The following is a 20,787-nucleotide window of genomic DNA, read 5'->3' on the forward strand; positions in this document are numbered from 1 at the left end:
TAAAATCATATTGGGGTCTCTGAGCAAAATAGCCAAATTTTTTCCAATAGAGATTTTTTTTTTCCAATAGTCCTTTTTCATAGATTGTTAAGTGTTAATAGATAAGGTATTGTAATATTAGTTTCATTATTTCTAGTTTAATATTAACAATGATAAGTGACAACTAATGCACACAGGTGTATATTTTACACTTAGACGTCACAACAACTTAAATTTGTAATACTGATCCAGGAAAAATCTGTGCAGTTTCTGGCCAATTAGTTATAAAAACAATAAATGTAGTAGGGTGTCAAAGTTTACTGATCCCTCCAAATAAATGTTAAAAAAAAATTGTATGGTATGATGGATTGACCCAATGTAAAGTTATGTAATTTGTAATTAGTGTTGTAAAATGCTCGAGAATTTATTTTTCGAGAACGTTCCTCGAGCACGAACGAGAATTTTCAGCACATAATAATAATATCCTTTATTTGCCAACAAAATCGTATACAGGACGACAAAGCAACGTCATACAAAGGAGGATCTAGCTCCCATGGGGTACATTAATTTTTCTTATCTAGAATTCATAGAGGCAATATACTTATATAAACAAAATAACAAAATTTAAAATAAATATTCTAAATATCTAACACAAGTTAAAATTATTATTCAAAAGTAAAATTATAAAAACATTTAATCTGCAACCAGTGGTAAACAGCTTTTTTAAATTGGACTGTAGATTCAATGCTTCTAACATCAGCAGGTAGCATTCTATAAGCCCTGATGGCCATATAATGAGAACCTCTTTCATAGTAAGCTGAATTATGCAATGGAATACGGAGATCGCTTCTATGTCGTGTAATCATAGTCACATCCTCAGCGTACATTTCCCTATTCTCAACAAACAAATGATTGTGTCTCTTCACAAATAACACCAAGGAAGAAAAGTATAGGGAGGGAAGGGTGAGTATTTTTAGTTTGCAGAAGTAAGGCCTACAGGAAGTTCTGTAGGTCATGCCCAATAAACAACGAATGATACGCTTTTGCATTCTAAATATATCTAGAGCTCCTCTTGCAGATCCCCAGAAACAGATACCATATTGTAAGATCGACTGTACCTGTCCGAAATAAAATAGGCGAAGAGATACCTCAGACACTACATCCCTTAATCTTCTAATCAATCCGCACAAGCTAGCTAATCTGGAATAAAGGTTTTTAATATGTTTCTCCCAATTTAAATTGGGGTCAATGTGTATTCCTAAGAATTTAATACTATTGGCCACAGGGATTGACTGCCCACCAGACCACACAAGTAGAGATTCTGAGACAATATTGGCCTTCGAAAAATTAATCAACCCCGTTTTACCAGAGTTCAAAGACAACTTACTGTTCAGACATCAGGTCCTCATGCGCTCCACTGCGGATGAGCAGCCCCGTGAAAGATCTGCCACTGTCTTCCTGGCAACTATAACTGATGTGTCGTCGGCGAATTGACAAATCATATCAGAAGGGAACAGCTCAGGCAAGCCATTGACATATAATAGGAAGAGCACAGGTCCCAAGATTGAGCCCTGAGGCACACCTCTTCCTATAATTTGGGGGCGGGAAAACGTTGGTGAGCCGGAATGTGTCACACAAACTATTTGTTCTCTTTGCTCTAGATATGAACTGAGTAATTTAGATGCTGCACCCCTGATGCCATACCGTTCCAGGATGTCCAACAGTAAAGAATGGTCAACCGTGTCAAACGCCTTAGACAAATCGAAATACAGTCCAGCCACACTGGCCTTTCTCTCAAGATTCTCCATAATATATTGTATTGCACTATAAATGGCCATTTCCGTCGATCTTTTGGGAACGAATCCGTATTGGTGTTTATTTATTATTTGATGGTGAGTTAAATAATTCATAACTATTTGATAGATAACCCTTTCAAATACCTTCGATATGGATGGTAATACGGATACTGGCCGATAGTTGGCAATATTCGTTTTTTCTCCCTTCTTAAAAACAGGCACTACTTTTGCCCGCTTAAGAGCAGAAGGAAAAATTTGGGTAGAAAGACTCTCATTGATCACATTGGAAATGGGTCCGGCTAAGTGAATTCCAACAAACTTTAAGACGAAAACCGGAATTTCATCCAAGCCAGAGGAAAATTTATTTGGAAGGTTCATCAATATCTTAAAGATATCCTGAGAATTAACAGGATTGAGAAATATGGTTGGATAATCATTATGCAAGTCATGTATATTGGAGTTACAGCTTTGTTGATGGTCAAGAGTAAAATGTTTAGCAAATAATTCGGTGATTAAAACTGGGTTTTCAATGGACTGACCATCTTCCCTTAAAACAATATTGTTGTTAGTTTTATTTTTACCTGACTCAGATTTTATGATTGACCATGCTGATTTTATCTTGTTTTTTGAATTTCGGATTTTGTTATCATTTATAGACTTTTTATAAGAGGAGATGTAACGTCGATATTGTTTTCTTTCATGTTTGTATGTAACGTAGTATTCCCTAGAATTAGTATATTTGTACCAAACATAGAGATCTTTTATGTAGTTTGAATATCTTTTTATCTCGGGTGTAATCCAGGCATGCAAGCTGAATAAATGAAAAAAATGCAAAGGAAACATATTAGGAAAATATCTGAAATTAAAAATGTTTGTGTTTATTTATGTTCTATTTATTGAGGTAAACTTTCAAACAACCTATTTAGGAACTCTCCTCCGAACTATCCTCTCCCTCCTCGCGCTGGCTTGATTTTAAATCACTCAGAATTTCCGTTAAATCAAATTCAGAGTCGTCAGACTCAGAAGAATCATCTTCAATGGTATTAATTTCAGCCCCAGATTTGGTAGTGAGTTTTATTTTTTTTGATTTTGGTTCCATTAAATTGGTAGAGGTGTTTGGCTGTCCGGTATTTGAGCTTATACTTTGACTTTTTAATTTTGTTTCTAAATTAATATTTGAAGCAACAAATGCCAATTTCCCCGCCCTCTCAGTGGTTACTGCCGAAAACCGACACCAAACGTTAACACTATGGGAACGTTCACATTTTTGGGGAACGTACGGATTCATGCTCATTCGTGCTCTTGAGAATAAACGTCACGAAAAAAGTCGTGAACGTTCGCGAACGTTCTTCGAGAATAAACGGGAACGTTCCATTGCTCACAACACTATATGTAATGTAACACAAGTTCTCTTTCATGGTCACTAAATTGCAAAACTAAGAATATTAATAAGTATATGAAGAACATAGTTTTTTATTTACTGATTTGTATGCATCTATGTATTTTATGATTAATGACCTTATACCGGGTAGTGTGTCTCCGAGCGGAACATAGGAAAACCCATGTAAATTTTAAGGAGTCAATTATTGGCTTCTCTGTACATTTTATAGAAAAAATGAACAGACCAATCTGGCTTTTATGATTAATGACCTTACCGGTTGGTGCGTCTCCGAGCGGAACATAGGAAAACCCATGTAAATTTTAAGGGGTCAATTATTGGCTTCTTTGTACATTTTATAGAAAAAATTTATGATAAAATGAACAGACCAATCTGGCAAACCCTTGTGCAAAGTTTCAAAAAATTTTAATAAGTGAATCTTGAATTATTCAATTAAATAAAATTGCAAAATTAGCACATTTTTGGTTCAGGTAAAACCAAACGGGCACCAGTTTGTTCCCACACCCAACTGAATGAAGTTTAAACATTACTAAGATCTTAACATATGATATATTTGAAGGTATTAGCTCACTCCCTAACAAGATTACTGCAGGCCCAGATGGGATTCCGAATTTTCTCTTGAGGAAGTGTGTATGTACTCTTGCCATTCCTTTATCTTTGTTATTTAATGCTTCCTTACAAACATCCACATTTCCAATTGCCTGGAGGGAAAGTTTTATTGTGCCGTTGTTTAAAGCTGGCCGTCGGGATGTCATAGATAATTATAGAAGTATTTGCATTCAATCTTCAATACCTAAACTTTTTGATAGCCTCATAGCTAATCAACTTTCTTGGTTATGCAAAGGCTTAATATCAGATTCACAGCATGGGTTTTGCAAGAATAAGTCTACTGCCACTAACTTGATCTGTTACCAATCTGATCTTATGAGTAAATTAGAGGATCATAAACAAATTGATTCTATATACACCGATTTTAGTAAGGCGTTTGATCGTATTGATCATCAAATTCTTCTGTCAAAACTGATCTCCGTAGGGTTTCATGTTGATTTTGTGAGTTGGATTAAGAATTCTTTAACTGGCCGTATTCAAAGGGTCAGGGTAGGTGGACATTTTTCTGATCCTATCAGCGTAACATCAGGTCTCCCTCAGGGAGGGCATACATCACCCTTATTATTTAATTTATTTATTAATGATATAGTTAACTGTTTCCTGTATAGTCAGTGTTTGATGTTTGCAGACGACTTAAAATTTTGGAGGGTGGTTGGTAGTATTGTGGATCAAGATTTACTACAAGCAGATATGGATCGCCTAAATAATTGGTGTGAACAAAACAATCTTCATTTAAATGCTAGGAAATGTTGTGTTATTAGTTTCACTCGCAGGATCAACCGGTTTCAATCCAACTACTTCATTAATAATGAGCCACTGAATTATGTTGCATCTATTAGGGATTTAGGAGTTATTTTTGATGAGAAACTCACATTTATTGATCATATTAATTCAATTTCTATAAAAGCATCAAAATTGCTAGGGTTTGTTATGAGAAACTGTTCATATTTCTCAGTCTCTTCAACAAGAAGGGTTTATTGCTCCCTAGTAAGAACTATATTGGAGTACTGCTCTGTAGTTTGGTCTCCATACCACCAGATTCATATCGATGCTTTAGAAAGAGTTCAACATAAATTCCTGAGATATTGTGCTCATAGAACTTTAACTGTCATTGAGAACCATGACTATTCTTATATTGAAAGTCAATTATCTATTCCGACACTGTCGCAACGCCGTAATATTTCTGGTGCTAGTTTTATATATAAGATCGTTAATAGGCTTATTGATTGCCCTGATCTGTTGGGTCGCATACGATTTAATGTTCCTCATCACGGGTTGCGCCATAATGTAACCTTTAACATTCCAATCCACAGAACATCCTATGGAATTAACAATCCTATGGATAGGTATATGAATTTGTTAAACAATTCGAATATTGATGTGTTTAACATAAGTTCCTTAATGCATCTAAAGAGGTCACTTACTTCATAATTGTGCATAAAGTTTTGTATTTACATTCTTGCATATAAATTATTAAGGTTGTTTCTAGTATATGTAGTATAGGTGTTTTTTACTTTAGTATTAATTTTTTAAGTAGGTTTAGATTATGAAAGTTGTTTATGTAAATATTATTGCTTTGTAAAATTTACAGTTAATGGGGTTTTCCCGTATTATGAATAAATAAATAAATAAATAAACTATTAATTTTAATGTGCATCCTGAATGGGGTAAACAAGATTTCTTTTATATGACTGTAAAACAAGATCTGAAATATTAATAGTTAAATTATATTTATAAATGATTTCTAAATTATTTCTGAAAAAGTTTTATAAGAATAAAGGATTGATGATTAAAGGTAGGTACTAGGTCTAATTAGTTAGCACTTACCAACCAATAAGACACAATTTTTACCAGAATAAATATACTGGGAGATTACCAGGACTTTGTTTACCAGTATATTATAATACCAATACTCAAGCCATTAGGAGATTAAAGCCAGCCCTAAGTTTAGCTTATCTATTCATGCAGGAAGATGTAATACTAACACACATTCTATGCAAATCTCCAGCTTCCACCAGTCAACTTGTGGAGATTCAATTTGCTTTTTTGGTCAAAATAAACATGGACATCCGTGAATTAGATGAAAAATATATTCCACATAATAAAACTTATTTTAAATTTAATAATGTTCTGTACAAGATTTCAGTACAAAAAATCTAATTTGTACTAAAATCTTGATAAGTGATGGCTTAAGGGGTGGTGTTTACCAAGCCTTAAACAAACTTGTTTGAGGAAAACTTACCAGTTCAGGAATACAAAACTGTAACATTTCCCTAATACTGCCCACATCTTTAACATAACTGGTCTCATCATCAAGATAGGTGAATCCAGTACCTGATAAGTGGTCCAGGACTTTCAGGCAAGTCCTACACACGATACTTTCCTCGTTTAAAATCATTTGGGGTAATTCCATGTTCGGAATTTACGTGGTTTTCATTATTTACCAATTTGCATTTATACCTTTTTAGTAGTTTCTAGGGTGGTAATATTAATCCGCTGGGGTAGTTTTTCCGTCCATGTTAATTTTTTTCCTTGTTTTGTTTGATTGATCTGCCAATTATGTCATCTGCCATAAAAGTCAATGTCAATATTTTGGACATGTCACATTAGTACCATGTCAGTGTTGCCAAACAAAAGGCAGCACAGTGAAATGAAAGTTCGAAGAATCCAATCAAATCAAAACATGCCTTATTCATCATATCATAAAATGCAAAGTATTTGTGAACAAAGCTTCCTACTAGATGAAACATTCAGCACTTAAATAGCAACTAAATAGTGATTAAAAAATACTTAAATCTTAAAAGTAATATTATTGTTTTTAGTAGCAAATATGATTAAACAAAAAAGGAGAAGATATTAAAGTTACCCAATAATTTTATCAATAAAAAAGGCAAACATTATAAACATATAACAAAATTATCACAGTTGTGACCAAAAACAAAATTCAAATAGAAAAAAAAACAAACTAGTCATTTGTTGACTTAACAATTTGCCTTCTACCAGACAAGAATGATTCGAACCATGCCATCTCTGAAACCATAGCAAAAGAACTTACCGAGTAATAATCTGCAGTTCACGCAATCTAATGCTTCGGAGAAATCAGAAAATACCGCTGCGGCTGCTTTTTGCAAAACAAGCTTATTAAGGAATATGACCTCCTAGTGCATTGAGTGTGGCTCTGCAACGTCTTTGCTACTAACTGGGAATTGCTAACTAACACTGATGAAATTTGTACCAATATTTTAAGCGTTTGAAACAGCAAGAGGTTCTAAAACATTTCTAACCGAGCGGTCTGCTGATAAGAAACGATACAGAAGAACGAGCTTAGTTCGACTCCTAAGAGAAATTCCTGCCTATTCCATATTTGTGCCTTCTCTATAAGTGTGAACCTCCTGTGTATGATAGATTCGATTTTCTAGGTGCCTTCTATATAATATGTATTCTTTGAGAATCTGGATACAAGCCAAACCGAGATTTATCAGTAAATAAAACATGTCATTGATTTTGATCCCAAGTGATATGTTCCTGAGCCCAAGCTAGTGGACTGGCGCAATTCTCTCGATTTGAGGGTTGGCACACAGAACTTATATATATACCCTTACCCTTATATATATAAGGGTAAGGGTATACTTATACTTCAAGGCAAACATTATGAGCTCTTGAAACAGTAACATTATAAGCTCCGCGCCGATGACTTAATTATGGTTGTTACTGTGTCATTTCGTCGAGCTTCTAACTGAACAGATCAATCCATATGAGTAGTAGTCACTCTTGATCGATAAAAATGATTTTGGCGTGTGGTTCCAGTGTCCCGATACCGGCTCCAGAAGCAAGAGATAATTCTCTGAGAGGTGCCTATATGCATTCCAGCCTCAAACGTCCCCATAGCCCTTAACATCTCATTATCTACCAATTGATATCTAGGCATATTTAAGCAATATCAATATTGTGTATTTTGAGCATCTTTAACAAATAGTTTTTTTTGTGATTAAAATATTTGCAAATGAAAATAAGTCGTATATTTAAATCAAGAAATAATGCTAGAACCGCGTTACACTACTCAAAACAGTTTAAAGTAAGAAAGAAATAGTTATCAAAAAATTAATAGTTAACGTTTTAAATATCCCTAGATTTTGAGCATGTGTGTAATACAATTTTTTTGCATTAAGATTTGATCTGTGATATTTTTAGAAGAGAGCTTGATTAGATTCAAAGCTAAGTAGGTAATTCAAACTAAGTAAATCATCAGCAAAAGCCTGTAGCTGACAGTTATACATTTTTGAAAATAAATCAAAGGTATAAATAAAAAATTACAACGGACGCAGTACTAACTCTTGCGACACCCCTATAGTAACCGGAAGCGAATCTAAATACATACCATTAATACTAACTTTTTATTTTCGATCCAACTTTGAATTTAACTCATCGTGACTGACCGTATCAAATGCTTTCGAACAATGAAGCAATACAAGGGAGGTTAACTTTTGATTATCGATGGCTCTAGATATTGAATTTCGTCAGTGGTATAAGATGCAATTGACTTTCGCATCTTATTGCTCAGTGGGCGAAGTACCTACGTCCTATTTAGGAGCCATTTGTATAATAATGGTCTCCGGTTTTCTTGTGTGTTTGTTTTAGTAGAGTCATCCTTTAACGAAGTCATGACCGTAATGATAGCCTACAGTCTAAAGCGCTAGGCAGATAATATCAATATATTTCTCTGAACTAGACATCTTGTTACTTGCCCATGTACAACCTTCTCCAAGATTTTTGTTAAAACCGGTAATAAATTAACAGGTCCTAAATCCGTAAATGTTTCTGGCTTGGAATTTTTTTAGATGTGGGCAAATAATAGATTCCTTCTATTGTAAAGGAAAACAACGTTTTCTTAAACATACATTTATTATGTGGCATAGTAGTGGGAAATAATAATCCGAGGAAAAGTAGCAGGAAAGAATAATTCAACATCCGCAGCGTAAAGTTATCATTGCCCGGGGTGTTTGATTTTATGGAATTAAAAATAGAGCTTACGTCATTTACTGTAGCTAACCCTAAGCGAAAACTATCATTTCTAATTTTTTTAAATTTTGATACATAAAATCTGTATTTTGACATTCCGAATTTTTACTATTAATCACTTTAAAGAAAAAGTATTAAGAACATTTGGTAGAGCCAAAACTGCTTTAGCTGTACTATTCAACCCTAAGTCACTAAGAGTCCTCCAGCCTTTTTTATTAATAAGAGAAAAAATTCTATTTGTGTAAGATATTTTCTCTCTCCTGATACTTGGTTATAAGCATTGACTAACACTTAAATAAGAAACTCCCATAAGAGCTAATAGAACAGTAAACATTGATTGAATGTTGTGCCCTCTGAATGTAGAGGAGTAATACTAACCAGAAATGAAAAATGGGTATGTGGTGGTTCTTCTGGAAATTATTGAAGGCAGATTGAAAAAGTGGTACGTTGGAACTTTTTTTTTGTCCCCACATTAAATAAAGTCCTCGATTTGTCACTTTTTCTATCTGCGTACATTAATTTCTGAGAAACCCGTATATTTCCTATTAAATACATAGGTCTGGGTTTGAGAAATTAAACAGAACGTATTAACAAATATATTATAAACAGATTAAAAAAAAGTTCACAATTTAAACAATTAAAATTAACAGTTATACATGCTTGTTAAAATATTTAAATTCCATAATGTATAAACTTACAACTAAATTGAATGAGGAACTTTGTTGTATGACAAGCAAAGTTTGCAAAGGAGAATTTATACAGGGCAAAGTAAAAGTACAAAGGTGATAAAAGTTCTATAAAATTATCAAGGAATAACCCCCTACTCAATTCACTAGTAGTGTTCCTTAGTAAATATTATAAATTAAATAACTATAATATCAACAAATTAGTAAAGGTAAAAAGAGGCAATAAGTAAATAAGTAAAATTTACAGGATTTACCATTTTTCTATTTGTTTACTATGATAAAACAAGCAATTTATCATTAAATTTAGCTTAGGGCCAAATTACGGACCAGCTGGTAAAGTTCCTGTGTGTTATCAGGCAGATAAATTCTATCCTCTCAGTAAACCTACCTGTAAATAGCTGTAGGAGGAATTATGAATCAAATTTTAACCTGTTGTTATGTAGCAGAAGGTTTACAGTTTGGCAACAACATAATTGTTGTGGCCGATACAATAATCTTAAGACAAAAAGAAAGATTATAGGGTTATGAAAATCCGGTCCTGAGAAAAAAACAAAAATAATGAATGTGTTTGGTTTTTAATCTGTGATAATTGTTATAGGTACTTGCATACTTGTTTGGTGCCAAATCCGATATTCTTTCTGTTAGTACTAGTATAAATATGTATTTGCATTTTTGCTAATTGTTTGTAAGTATCCCACCGAACATTTTCAGTGAATCACAGTACGCAGCTTTTTAGAAACTGTATACTGTGCAGTGAATTTGCTAGAATTTTAATCAATTTTTTTTACATTATTTTTTTAGAGGATGTCTCAATAACCTGATAAAAAAAGACGTTGATAAGCTTTTCTAAAAAATAAGTTATTTTGCTCTGTAATTTAGTAAGTCAATATGCGGGTACAATTGAATGAAAAAAGACTGATGCAACATCTTGGAAAGAAAAAGATCAGGCCTGGGAAAAAATTGACAGCAGAGTTTAATGTAAAAAACCCTGTGCTAGGGGTGGTTCGAACCCTGAATAATCTTCGAACAAAGTATGAGGGTATAAACAAAAATCTAAGAAAAAAAGTAGCCAAGAACAAACAGGAAATATTTAAATATAGTGGCTCAAATTTGATGTTTCTATATAGGATTTCTTAGATGTATGTTTTCTTTTTATTTCTTAGTCACATAACAGTGGCATAGCCAGCAAAGAGGGGCAGCTGAGGGAAGGGTGTAACCTTAAGTCGGGCATTATCATATTAAATAAAGAGAGATTTAACCAGATGAACAATAATAAAATACTCATACAGATTAAGAACAAAATTTAGAATTTTATACTCAAACTTCTTGCAAGACTATGGAAGCTCCAACTCTTTGAAAAATTTGAGCTAATACATTTCCTGGTAAACCTTTTATACGCTGCTTTTTCCTGTTGTTAACTTATTCTACTGGTAAGCAAGAATTATCCCGATGGTAATACAAACAATAAGTTCGTAATTCACAATTTTTAATGTTACCAGCAGGATAACTTTTCCAGGCACTTTACCAGCTGGTCCATAATTTGGCACTTAAGCTTACAACTTTCTGGGATCACTTGTTACAAAGACCTACAGCTTCTTCTCAGAATCCGTTTCTCACTTTTGTTGTTTACATTTGCACTTGGCATTTTCACAAAAAAAGTTGATTGCAATAACCACATATGCAAATGCACTATCGCCAATGTCTTTATTCAATTCCATTTTTTTACTGTTCATCTCTTAATTCTCAGTTCACTTGTCATCACACCTAATAAAAACTAACCACAGCTGACATAAACATACTGAACTAAGCACCTGCAGAAATTTTGTGCAAAATATGAGAACAGAACAGATCAATTTTGTTGAGAATTTTAATGAAACGTAGTTTTTCGGCAAAAGTAAAAAGAAGGTGTAAGCTAAAGAACTATGAAAAATGGCCGCATGTTAATAATTTTTTATGACATATCAGATGTTTGACAGTCCGTGTAGTGTCAAGGAGCCAAGGAGGTAATTTCACTCTCTTACCGCCAGCTATATGTCGAGGAGTAGAAGCTTTTTTAGCGTTTCGTAAATCGCCCAAGCCAAGTAAATACGTAAATCTAAGGATTTACCGATAAGTATCAACAAATCGACGCCATGCAGAGACGACTTGAGTTATATGACATCCAATTTCAATTTAGGTATTGTTCTTTTCGAGCGGCTAGTTTGCAGCACATGGATGAAACTTGTATGGTGAAAATCGGAATCGTATATCGGCCATCTTGCTTGGCAAAATTGACAGGGAGCTGACAGACAGTTGTTGACATTGACTGATAGAACATCATTTGTCATTGTCATACCATTTGAGTTTGTTTTTCATTTCAATGAATGCCAGCGTGGGTTTAGTTTGCTATTTGTTTTAAGGATGTTGTTTTAAATTTATGACTTTTTTTCTAAAAAGTTCTCTTTCAATATTGGGAGTAGTGTTTTAGTTAATTTGCGGCAAGCAATTCCAGGTTTCTGGTAAGACAATCTAATTTTATTTATTACTATTATGTTTTTGTATTGTCAATTTTTAGTCTTTAATAAAATCAAATTCAGTTGATTTCAATGAAGAAGTTTCACTTTTCAACTTGATTATTTAATTTTTAACTTGATTATTATAAATACATATTACAAAATGTCTGGCCTCTCATTTTCTATTCAACAATTAAAAATTTATTGAAATTTTCTTGACCTTGATGTAAGAGTATGTATATTTTAAATGTTTCTGAGAAACAGTAATAAAAGATTTTTTTAATTTCCTTTAGTTCATATTACAAGAAAAACATGGAGAGGGATATTCAATGTAAATATTATTAAGACTGAGCTATAGAACTTCTTCTGATCAGTTCACAAATTTTAATAATGCTGATACCCCTGGCTTTACACTACAATACATATTTATTTAAACATTTATTTTGTCTTTTTTTTTACATGAATCATTTAATAAATTGATTTATAAGGTTTGCACTGTCTATTTTTTTATTTTATTTCCTGCTCGTATCATACCACTTCCTGTGTTCAGTGGGACAAGACATAGGTATAGCGGCTAAGAGACCTGAGCCCCCGGAATGGATCAGACTTAATGTTTTTCTTACATCTTGTGTTTTTTTGAGAGTTTCTTTTTATTTTATGTAAACATGTATCCTTGAATTAAGCTTTTAGTAATATTATAGTTCCAAGATATGTTGTTAGTATTATAAGAGACCAACAAATATATTCTATGTAAGTGATATATGTTTATACTAAAAAGTTGTTTTCATTTTGAAAGAGTTTATTTTGTTTTGTCGATGGATATATTGTTTCTTTCGATAATACTCTGCTATAGAATTTTTAATTAATTTTAAAAATTAATATTTAGATTATAATTTAAATAATTTTAAAATCTGTTAAATTTTTCTTTAGGAAACAGATACAAGTACATATTAAATAAGAATAATTCATCCTCTATTGACTCTATGTGTTAATAAAATGAGGATATTATTAACCTAATGGGAATGCCTTTAGATGTATTATGAGAAAATAGCACAAAAATGTTGACATCCTTTTCTAATCTGTATAAAATTAGGGTAGTTCAGTGCTAACAAAATAATTTTAAACATTTTTAGATTAATTCTAATTTATATAATGTCTGTTATAATGAATTATTGAATATTAAGTATATCGATTTAAAATAATTTTTTTTCCGGGAAAATTAAATAATAAATGTTTTAAAGCAAAAAAAACATTGTTTTATTTCCATTTGTCCAATTGGTGATATATCGTACACTATTGTTAGTACACTTTCGTAGATTATTGCAGTAAATTAACCTATTTAGATATGTAAAATAAAGCTGAAAAGTTTTATTTTTGTTCAGATCAATATCTGATGCTAACACCTAAACAAAAAGGCTTTTTTCTCTATGAGTAACCTTTTTGATTAGGCGTTTGCTTTAGATATTACGATTAAATGATAAGATTGTCAGATTAAATAAAAAGTGATTTCCCGCCTTAATTTGGCCACGCCTTTCTACCATTTCGATTGGTCCAATTAGACACGTCAAACTGTCAAGTTAGTTACAACAGTTTCCGCTGCCAAGCGAGAGGCCGCTAGCTGATTTGTCAGAAGAATTTCTTTCAGTTTGTATGCAACCACCACTTCTCTATATATTTGTGTTCTGTGGTTTGCAGCAAATTTTGAGGAGCAAGTTTGCATTCAAATTTTAAAGAAAAATACATCGAACAAAAATATGGATATGTTTCGATATATCAAAAGAAAAATATCGAGTATCGAAATCATCGATATTTTCTATACTACGATGTATCGTGTGCATCCCTACAAGCTGTCAACAATGTCAACACTAAATACTCAAAAGGAAATCTATTGGAGTCTGACGCATGCGTTTTTAAAAATGGCCGAAAATCCCGACAATTGCCGATTGTGAGTGTAAATGGCCCGGTCGTGTGGTTGTTAGGAGTGTTGTGGTCCATGTGAATGTTTACGCATTTTTCATCAAAATATGTAACAAACAATAGTTAACAATCATTTCGAACAGTGCAAAAAGGTGCCGTTTAATATTTGGTCTATTATTTCAAAGTATATCGGATCGGTGGACCGTTTATTATTGATTTTTTGTGTTTGTTTTGCCTACGTGAATATTTGTGTGTCAGTAATGGCCGCGTGAAATATATATTAAGAGCCTCAACATGATTTTTATAAACTTTTTTTGCTAAGAACGGCCCTTTTTATCGGTGCAAATTTAGTTTTTGTTGCTGCTTCTCGAATAAATTCTAACAATGGGTGAAAATCCTCATAGGACACACAAGTAAGGGCAATATTTTTATTCTATTGTGTAATGTTTGATTAAATTTGTAGAGGGATTAATGTAAACTTGCTATACAATTTGTTTGTATTTATTTAGAATTATGGTGTTTCGACCAACCTGGGAAGAGTTTAAGAATTTTGGAAAGTATGTTGAGTATATGGAGTCCATGGGTGCACATAAGGCTGGGCTTGCAAAGGTAAATTAATTGGTTAGGAGACTTTGATATAGCTGATTATTTTTAACTTTTATGTTTTCTAAAGTTGCCCTACCATGTAGCAGGAAATTCTCCATATTATATGGAATATTGTATACAAGTTTTTTTCAGGCTGTAAACAAATTCTCTCTTTAATTAAATATTTCCAAATTGAGTAATTGTGGTGCAGCAGTGGCCAAAAGTGGTTATTGTTCACATTAAACAATTCAAACAAATATATTCACAACTACTTATTAGTAAATCTGGTTCTAGTCAACTTTAGGTATCTCCGAATAACATTTATTGAATATGAAATTGTAAGCTAATCTTCTTTGGACTATTTTAAGCAAAAAAAATTGGAGGATGAATAACATTCTTTAATAAAATAATAAAAACAAAAAAAAATCATGACAATGTGTACCTATGTACAATATAAACTCGTTTTCGAACATTCGCCGCAAGAGCTTTATGGCTTAATGGTAATGAAAGTGAACTATGAGCCGGTCGGCCTGGGTTCAGATTTCAACTGTGCCAGTTTTACTTTTTTTATTTTTTTGCGACTAAGAATTTTGTAGTTTGGAAAAATTATTTAATTTAAATGAAATTTTACATAAAATATGACCAAAAAGACGAAATTGTTTATATAACATAAAAAAAAGATTTTACCTTTTCTTGTAATTAAGTCCAATTATTTTTGTGTAAAAAAACATACCGAAGACACCTATAATGTATTATTTATTGTTTTGGTACTTTTTAGATTTTGATCCTAATTAAAAATAATATGAAATATAGGCATATTCTATTTAAAATTAAGTTTAAAGGATATTTATTTTTCATATAAATAACAAAAACAAAATTCCTTCCACCTTCCTTCATTATTCTTTTTTATTGATATAATGACATAACGCCGCGAGGTGACAGCGTTGCCATACATGTTCTTTGATGAAAGAATTTTTTATTTCTTCTATATGAATGTTTTTAGTGTTTTAAGCTTGGTTGAATTGCATTGGGTTGATTTTGGGTTACGTTAGTATACGGGGGGCATAAGCCCCCTGTGTGCCTCGGTGTTGGGATGAGATGAGATGGGTTGGGATGGGATGGGTTGGGTTGGGATAAATTGTTTTAAATTAGGATGTTGAGCACATGGGGAGTGGCAGATAGATTTAGATGTCTTTCATGTTTTCTCATATATAAGATATGCTTTCGAGTTTCGATCATCAAATAGAGTATAGTCGAAGTCGTTTATAATAGTCAGTGACGTCAGAAAAAACCAACAAGCAACATAACTAGAGTGGCTTAAAATAATATTTAATTCCCTAAATACAAAATCCATTAAAAGCCGGTGACACGCGCCTACTCCAATTGTGTGAACTCAGTGGCTGTTGTCATAGGCCCGCCTTGCTCGCATAAAGCGCGCAGTGGTGCCAAGTATATTGCTCATCCTTTTCTCTCTTGTTTCGCGGTAAATGGGGCAGCGAGATAAACAGTCATTACTTTTAACAGAATGGCAACGCCTATAAACGCAGAAACATGCTTTCCTTGTTATACGTTGATTTGATACATCCCATGGGCGTGTTTGCGGGTTTATTGTTTATTTTAGTGTTGTTGCTTGCGTTAATATACGTTATTTTAATAAATAATATATATTAATATATATTATAAATTTATTTTATGACTTATAATATTATTAATTTACGGTATTTTTCTTCGGTGTTTAATACGGTGTTTTTGTTGTTTTGTTTGTGAAAAAAGTGTATTTCAAATATAAATTTTTAGTATAATGGAACAGGGAGAAGCTTCGACTAGTCGTGAACCTCCTCCAAAAAAAGTGAAAAAACATTTAACTATGGGCGAACATGCAATGGTAAAAAAAAAGATTTCGCGCTGGTAAAGAAAGTATTCGCGCTCAAAATCCCGATTTATGTGCCGAAGACGCAGCAAATTTGTGCGGAAGTTTAACAAAATTAGGACAGTTTTCCGATCGCTTAAAATTAATAACAAGAAGCAAAAAAAGGAAACAAGAGGTAGAAAGAAAATTGTTCTAGAGGATGATATAAAATATATACTTCGCCGCAAAGTGCACAGTTTTTTTTTTAGAAATGAAATGCCAACACTAAAGAAAATTAAGGCTGAAGTAGATGATGATGATTCTTTAACCAAAATATCCCTTGGAGTTTTAATGGAGTTTTAAACATTACGCGGTGTAAACTTCCGGTATTTGAAGCGAAATCGCAAAAGCTTTTTAATTGAGAAAGATGACATTGTGTTGTGGCGAAGAAAATGTTTAAAACAAATACGCGACCATAGGCTTAAAGGGAATAAGATATATTATACTGACGAGACTTGGTTAAATGAGGGACACACTCGCTCAAAAGTATGGCAGGACTTAAATGTCACAAGCTCACGGCAAGCATTCCTTGACGGGTTATCGACAGGCTTGAAATGACCTTCCGGTAAGGGCCGTCGTCTGTTCATCAGTATTACGGCTTGTGGAATCCGGTTCGGTGATCGTTATAGACAATGCGCCGTATCACAGTCGCCGAGTAGAAAAATTACCTACGTCTGCTTAGCAAAAAGCCGACATAATAGACTGGATAAAATCAAAAGACATCCAGTTTGATGAAAATTTGCTAAAAGTACAATTGCTTGATATTGTCCGGGTACATAAAGACCGGTATATGTTATCGATGAAATGGCGCATAAATGTGGAGTTACTCTATTGCGATTACCTCCATACCACTGTGAGTTAAATCCGATAGAACTTATATGGGCGCAGATAAAAGGTGAAGTTGCGAGAAAAAATACAACCTTTAAATTAAATGACGTTAACCTGTTGTTAAGTGAAGCTATTAATGGCGTGACAGCAGATGATTGGAAGAAGTGTCTGCAGTAGTCTGCAGAAGCTAGTACTGCAGACTATAGGTACCTGACCTACCTGAAAGAGTTTTAGGGTTTGCGACGCTGATTATTTACTAAAAATTCTACCCGTAATTAGAATAATAGGAAAGTAATAAATAGGTTCTCGAACTTGCAATGCCTTTATTTTAACATTTAACACGACGTTTCGGTTGGTAGTATCCCCAACCGTTATCAAGTGTAAACTGTATCTATTTATTACTACTCTACCAATGTCTACCACCTTCAAAAACAGAATAATAGGAATTATATATATAATAGGAATTTATAAATATAGTAAAGGTACTAAGCCCATATGTGAAATTCAAATCATTTTATCTTTTAAAACTAGAAACTCTTTGTATGAAATAAGCTGGAGATAGGAAGTACATATTTACCTCTTTATTACTATCCCATTATAATAGGCATTATAAATAATAACTAAAGAGAAGTTGTTGCCGCTACTGAATTTATTTCCCTCTTCCCTTGCTTCACTCGGCGCGCCCTAAAGCTGAAAATACGTCACTGACTATTATTTCCGTCTCCTAGTATAGAGTAGACTACTTTTTTGACATAATTTAATATTATTTTTTAGCGTTCTATGTGAATGATCCGCAAATTTATTTCTCTTAATCTATTATTTTCAAAGTACTCTTTATGCTCAAATTTTAAAATATTGCAAAATCGAAGATACTTAAAGGCAACAAGACCTGTAAATCTTAACAATTTAATCAATATCCAAGCTTGATAAAATTACTGCTTCACTCTATCTTGGTTATTTAATTTGAAAAGCTTTTACAGGCAACAATTTAAATCACTAAAGTTTGTGAACTTATAGTTGAACTGAGACTATGAATCCAGAAGTCATTCATCAAAAACATCTTGCCAATGTTGAATTTTCTTTCCCATTATTCAAAATTAAAAAAATAAGAAACTTTTAAACAGATTTATAAACAAACAAACACACAGCTCAATAAGAAGACTGAATATGAAAATGTTACCTAATATATGGTCAGGGTTGTTCCTTATATTTTCCCACCCTCCTTAACTTTTTTGGACCATCCTATATAAAAGTTGTAGGGTTTGACATATAGTTTTTTTCAGACTCTCAGAATTTTTTAAATATTTTAGTTTAAAGTTCATTGTCTGGTTGCCTGCTTTCATTATAGCTCAGTACAAGATAGTACCTTAGAAGAAAGGGCAATAATATGAAATGTAATTCCATTAATATCTTTTTTGTTAGTTTTTTAAACTTCTATATATACTCGAAAAAATACACAGTTTTGGGCCTCACAAAACCCATACAAATTTTGATAAATAAAAATTCAGGGTAGAGGATCCCTCCACATGTGGAGTAGTAAATAATAATGTTATTGCTCCCATTTTTTATGAGGGATCTTTAAGTGGTAAGAGGTATATGGAATTTTTTAATGCAGAAATAGGGGCATTCTTAGAGGAGATTCCAATTTGTCAATATGCGTAAATAATATAGCACCAAGTTGGAGCTCCACCAGATAATAAGAAGCTTGTACATTTTTTAAATAATAGTGAGGAACCATAAACTGACCACCAAATAGTCCAGAACTTACAAAAAGTTGTAAATAATCCAAAGGGATTAATTTTTTTTTTTTGGGGTTTTTTAAAGGACAAAGTATATTCACAAAGAAGTGCAAATATCAGAGAACTTGGGGCTAGAATTTTAAATCCTATAAAATGATTTAACCAGAATTCAAACTAAACTTGTAATGCAATCTATAAGTTAGATAGGGACTTTTAAAGATGTGTTGTTCAAAATAGTAGGGTTATTCAGGAATTATTGTGAAATTTTACTACGAAATTATACTTAGTTCTATATTAGTTAAGAGTTCATATGTTAAAAAGAAAATAAATTGTATTCTAATTATTGCATTAATTTATATTTATTTTTTCATATAAACATTTAAAAATTATAAACTATAAAATATTTCACAATTAGCTAAACCAAATGTTAATAATGCATATATATTTGAAATAAGAATAAAAAGACTTATTTAAAAAATTAAAATACATGGTGTCCCATATAAGAAATTTTTACAACACCTGTATATGTACAGTAATGTTTACATTTATCATTTTTTATACAGGTTGGCTGAAAAAAGCTAAGGGGGGCAGAAAAATATAAAGAATGATCCTATACATATGCATACCTTCAAAAATGAAAAGATATGTGGTATGTAGAATAGTGTGCATAACTTAATGTATCAAATGTTTTATAACCTTAAAGCAAAGGATAGATTAAATAAAAAATAAAATAAAATAATCTTTATTGTATGCAATAAATAAATTACATCTATTCTATAGGTATACATACAAAGTTGGAAAGTACCACTAAGCATGTTTTAATAACCACTACAGTAAATAATAAAAGGACAGTACAATTTTCTTAAAAATAAAAATTGAACAAAAATGATTCAGAGAACCATACCAGAATCAAAGTTACACCCGTATTAAAATATCAGCAGTCTCCAAAATTTTTGTTTAATTTAGACTTAAAAGAGGCCATGCCTAAATCTTTAATTTCAGCAGGTAGGCCATTGTAAATACAGGCAGAAGTATATATGAAAGAACTTTTCAGAAATTCAGTCTTATGCTGGGAGATGGCCAGTGTGGTTGTGGAATATTTACATTATGTGTATCTCCCCTTTGAATAAGGCATTCTGACAGATATTCTGGTTCATGGAAATTAAGTAATTTATTTACAGTGCAGCTAATACCCAAAAATCTTCTTTGGGCCATATTAAGACTATAGACCTGCTTTACATGCTCACTCACATGAACCTTCCGAGGCAAATTTCTAGTAAATCTTACACAGGAATTTTGAATTTTCTGGATTTTATATTTATTTTGTTCAGTTAAAAAAGGACCACTTACAATATTTAAGTATCCAGCAATACTAAGCATTAAACTCTCTGTAAGGATTTTTGTTTTATGCAATAATTATGACCACAAAGTTCTGTGAAGTGCAATTATTGAGTTTAAACTAAAGTATATAATAAATATATTAGATACAATGACATCACACTTACTACAACACTGGTGTGACCTTTCCTCACTATAAATTCCAACCCACGGTTGTGGTGCTCAAAATGAAAAAGTAGTCAGAAAAAAGTTAATGAGTTGTTCTCTATTTGTTAATAAATAAAACCCACTACTTGTATTCAGCATATAATAAATTAAAAATTGCTGCCTAGCATTTTCGTATGCAGGCCAAAGACATTATCAAAGCAACAACATTATTTCAAAACAACAGTATACAATATATTGCCTATGGTTTCTTAAGTGCCCTTAGTACTTAAAAAATCACAGAAAAAAAGGTACTCTATCCTAGAGAAGTATGAAATAATTCCTGT

General features: G+C 32.4%; 2 protein-coding genes across 7 annotated transcripts in view; one reads left to right on the top strand and one right to left on the bottom strand.

Annotated features, from left to right (window-relative positions):
• The window catches only part of LOC126740271 (zinc finger protein 711-like), a 30,105-nt gene extending 23,772 nt beyond the window's left edge, over positions 1-6,333 (bottom strand). For 5 of the 6 annotated variants that reach the window (XM_050446224.1, XM_050446223.1, XM_050446220.1 and 2 more), the window contains exon 1: positions 6,026-6,333. In XM_050446224.1, coding sequence (XP_050302181.1) covers positions 6,026-6,196 — 171 coding nt within the window. In that variant the 5' untranslated portion in view covers positions 6,197-6,333. Of the gene's footprint in view, positions 1-2,693; positions 2,993-6,025 lie in introns of those variants that run through there. The other variant, XM_050446221.1, reaches the window with a different exon arrangement.
• Positions 6,334-13,922: 7,589 nt separating this feature from the next.
• Positions 13,923-20,787, top strand: part of LOC126740088 (uncharacterized) — a 33,939-nt gene continuing 27,074 nt past the window's right edge. Inside the window, exons 1-2 of the mRNA XM_050445961.1 lie at positions 13,923-14,310; positions 14,407-14,506. Coding sequence (XP_050301918.1) covers positions 14,282-14,310; positions 14,407-14,506 — 129 coding nt within the window. The 5' untranslated portion in view covers positions 13,923-14,281. The remainder of the gene's footprint in view (positions 14,311-14,406; positions 14,507-20,787) is intronic.

The sequence above is a fragment of the Anthonomus grandis genome, chromosome 9 (assembly GCF_022605725.1).
Source record: "Anthonomus grandis grandis chromosome 9, icAntGran1.3, whole genome shotgun sequence".
Taxonomy (NCBI): domain Eukaryota; kingdom Metazoa; phylum Arthropoda; class Insecta; order Coleoptera; family Curculionidae; genus Anthonomus; species Anthonomus grandis.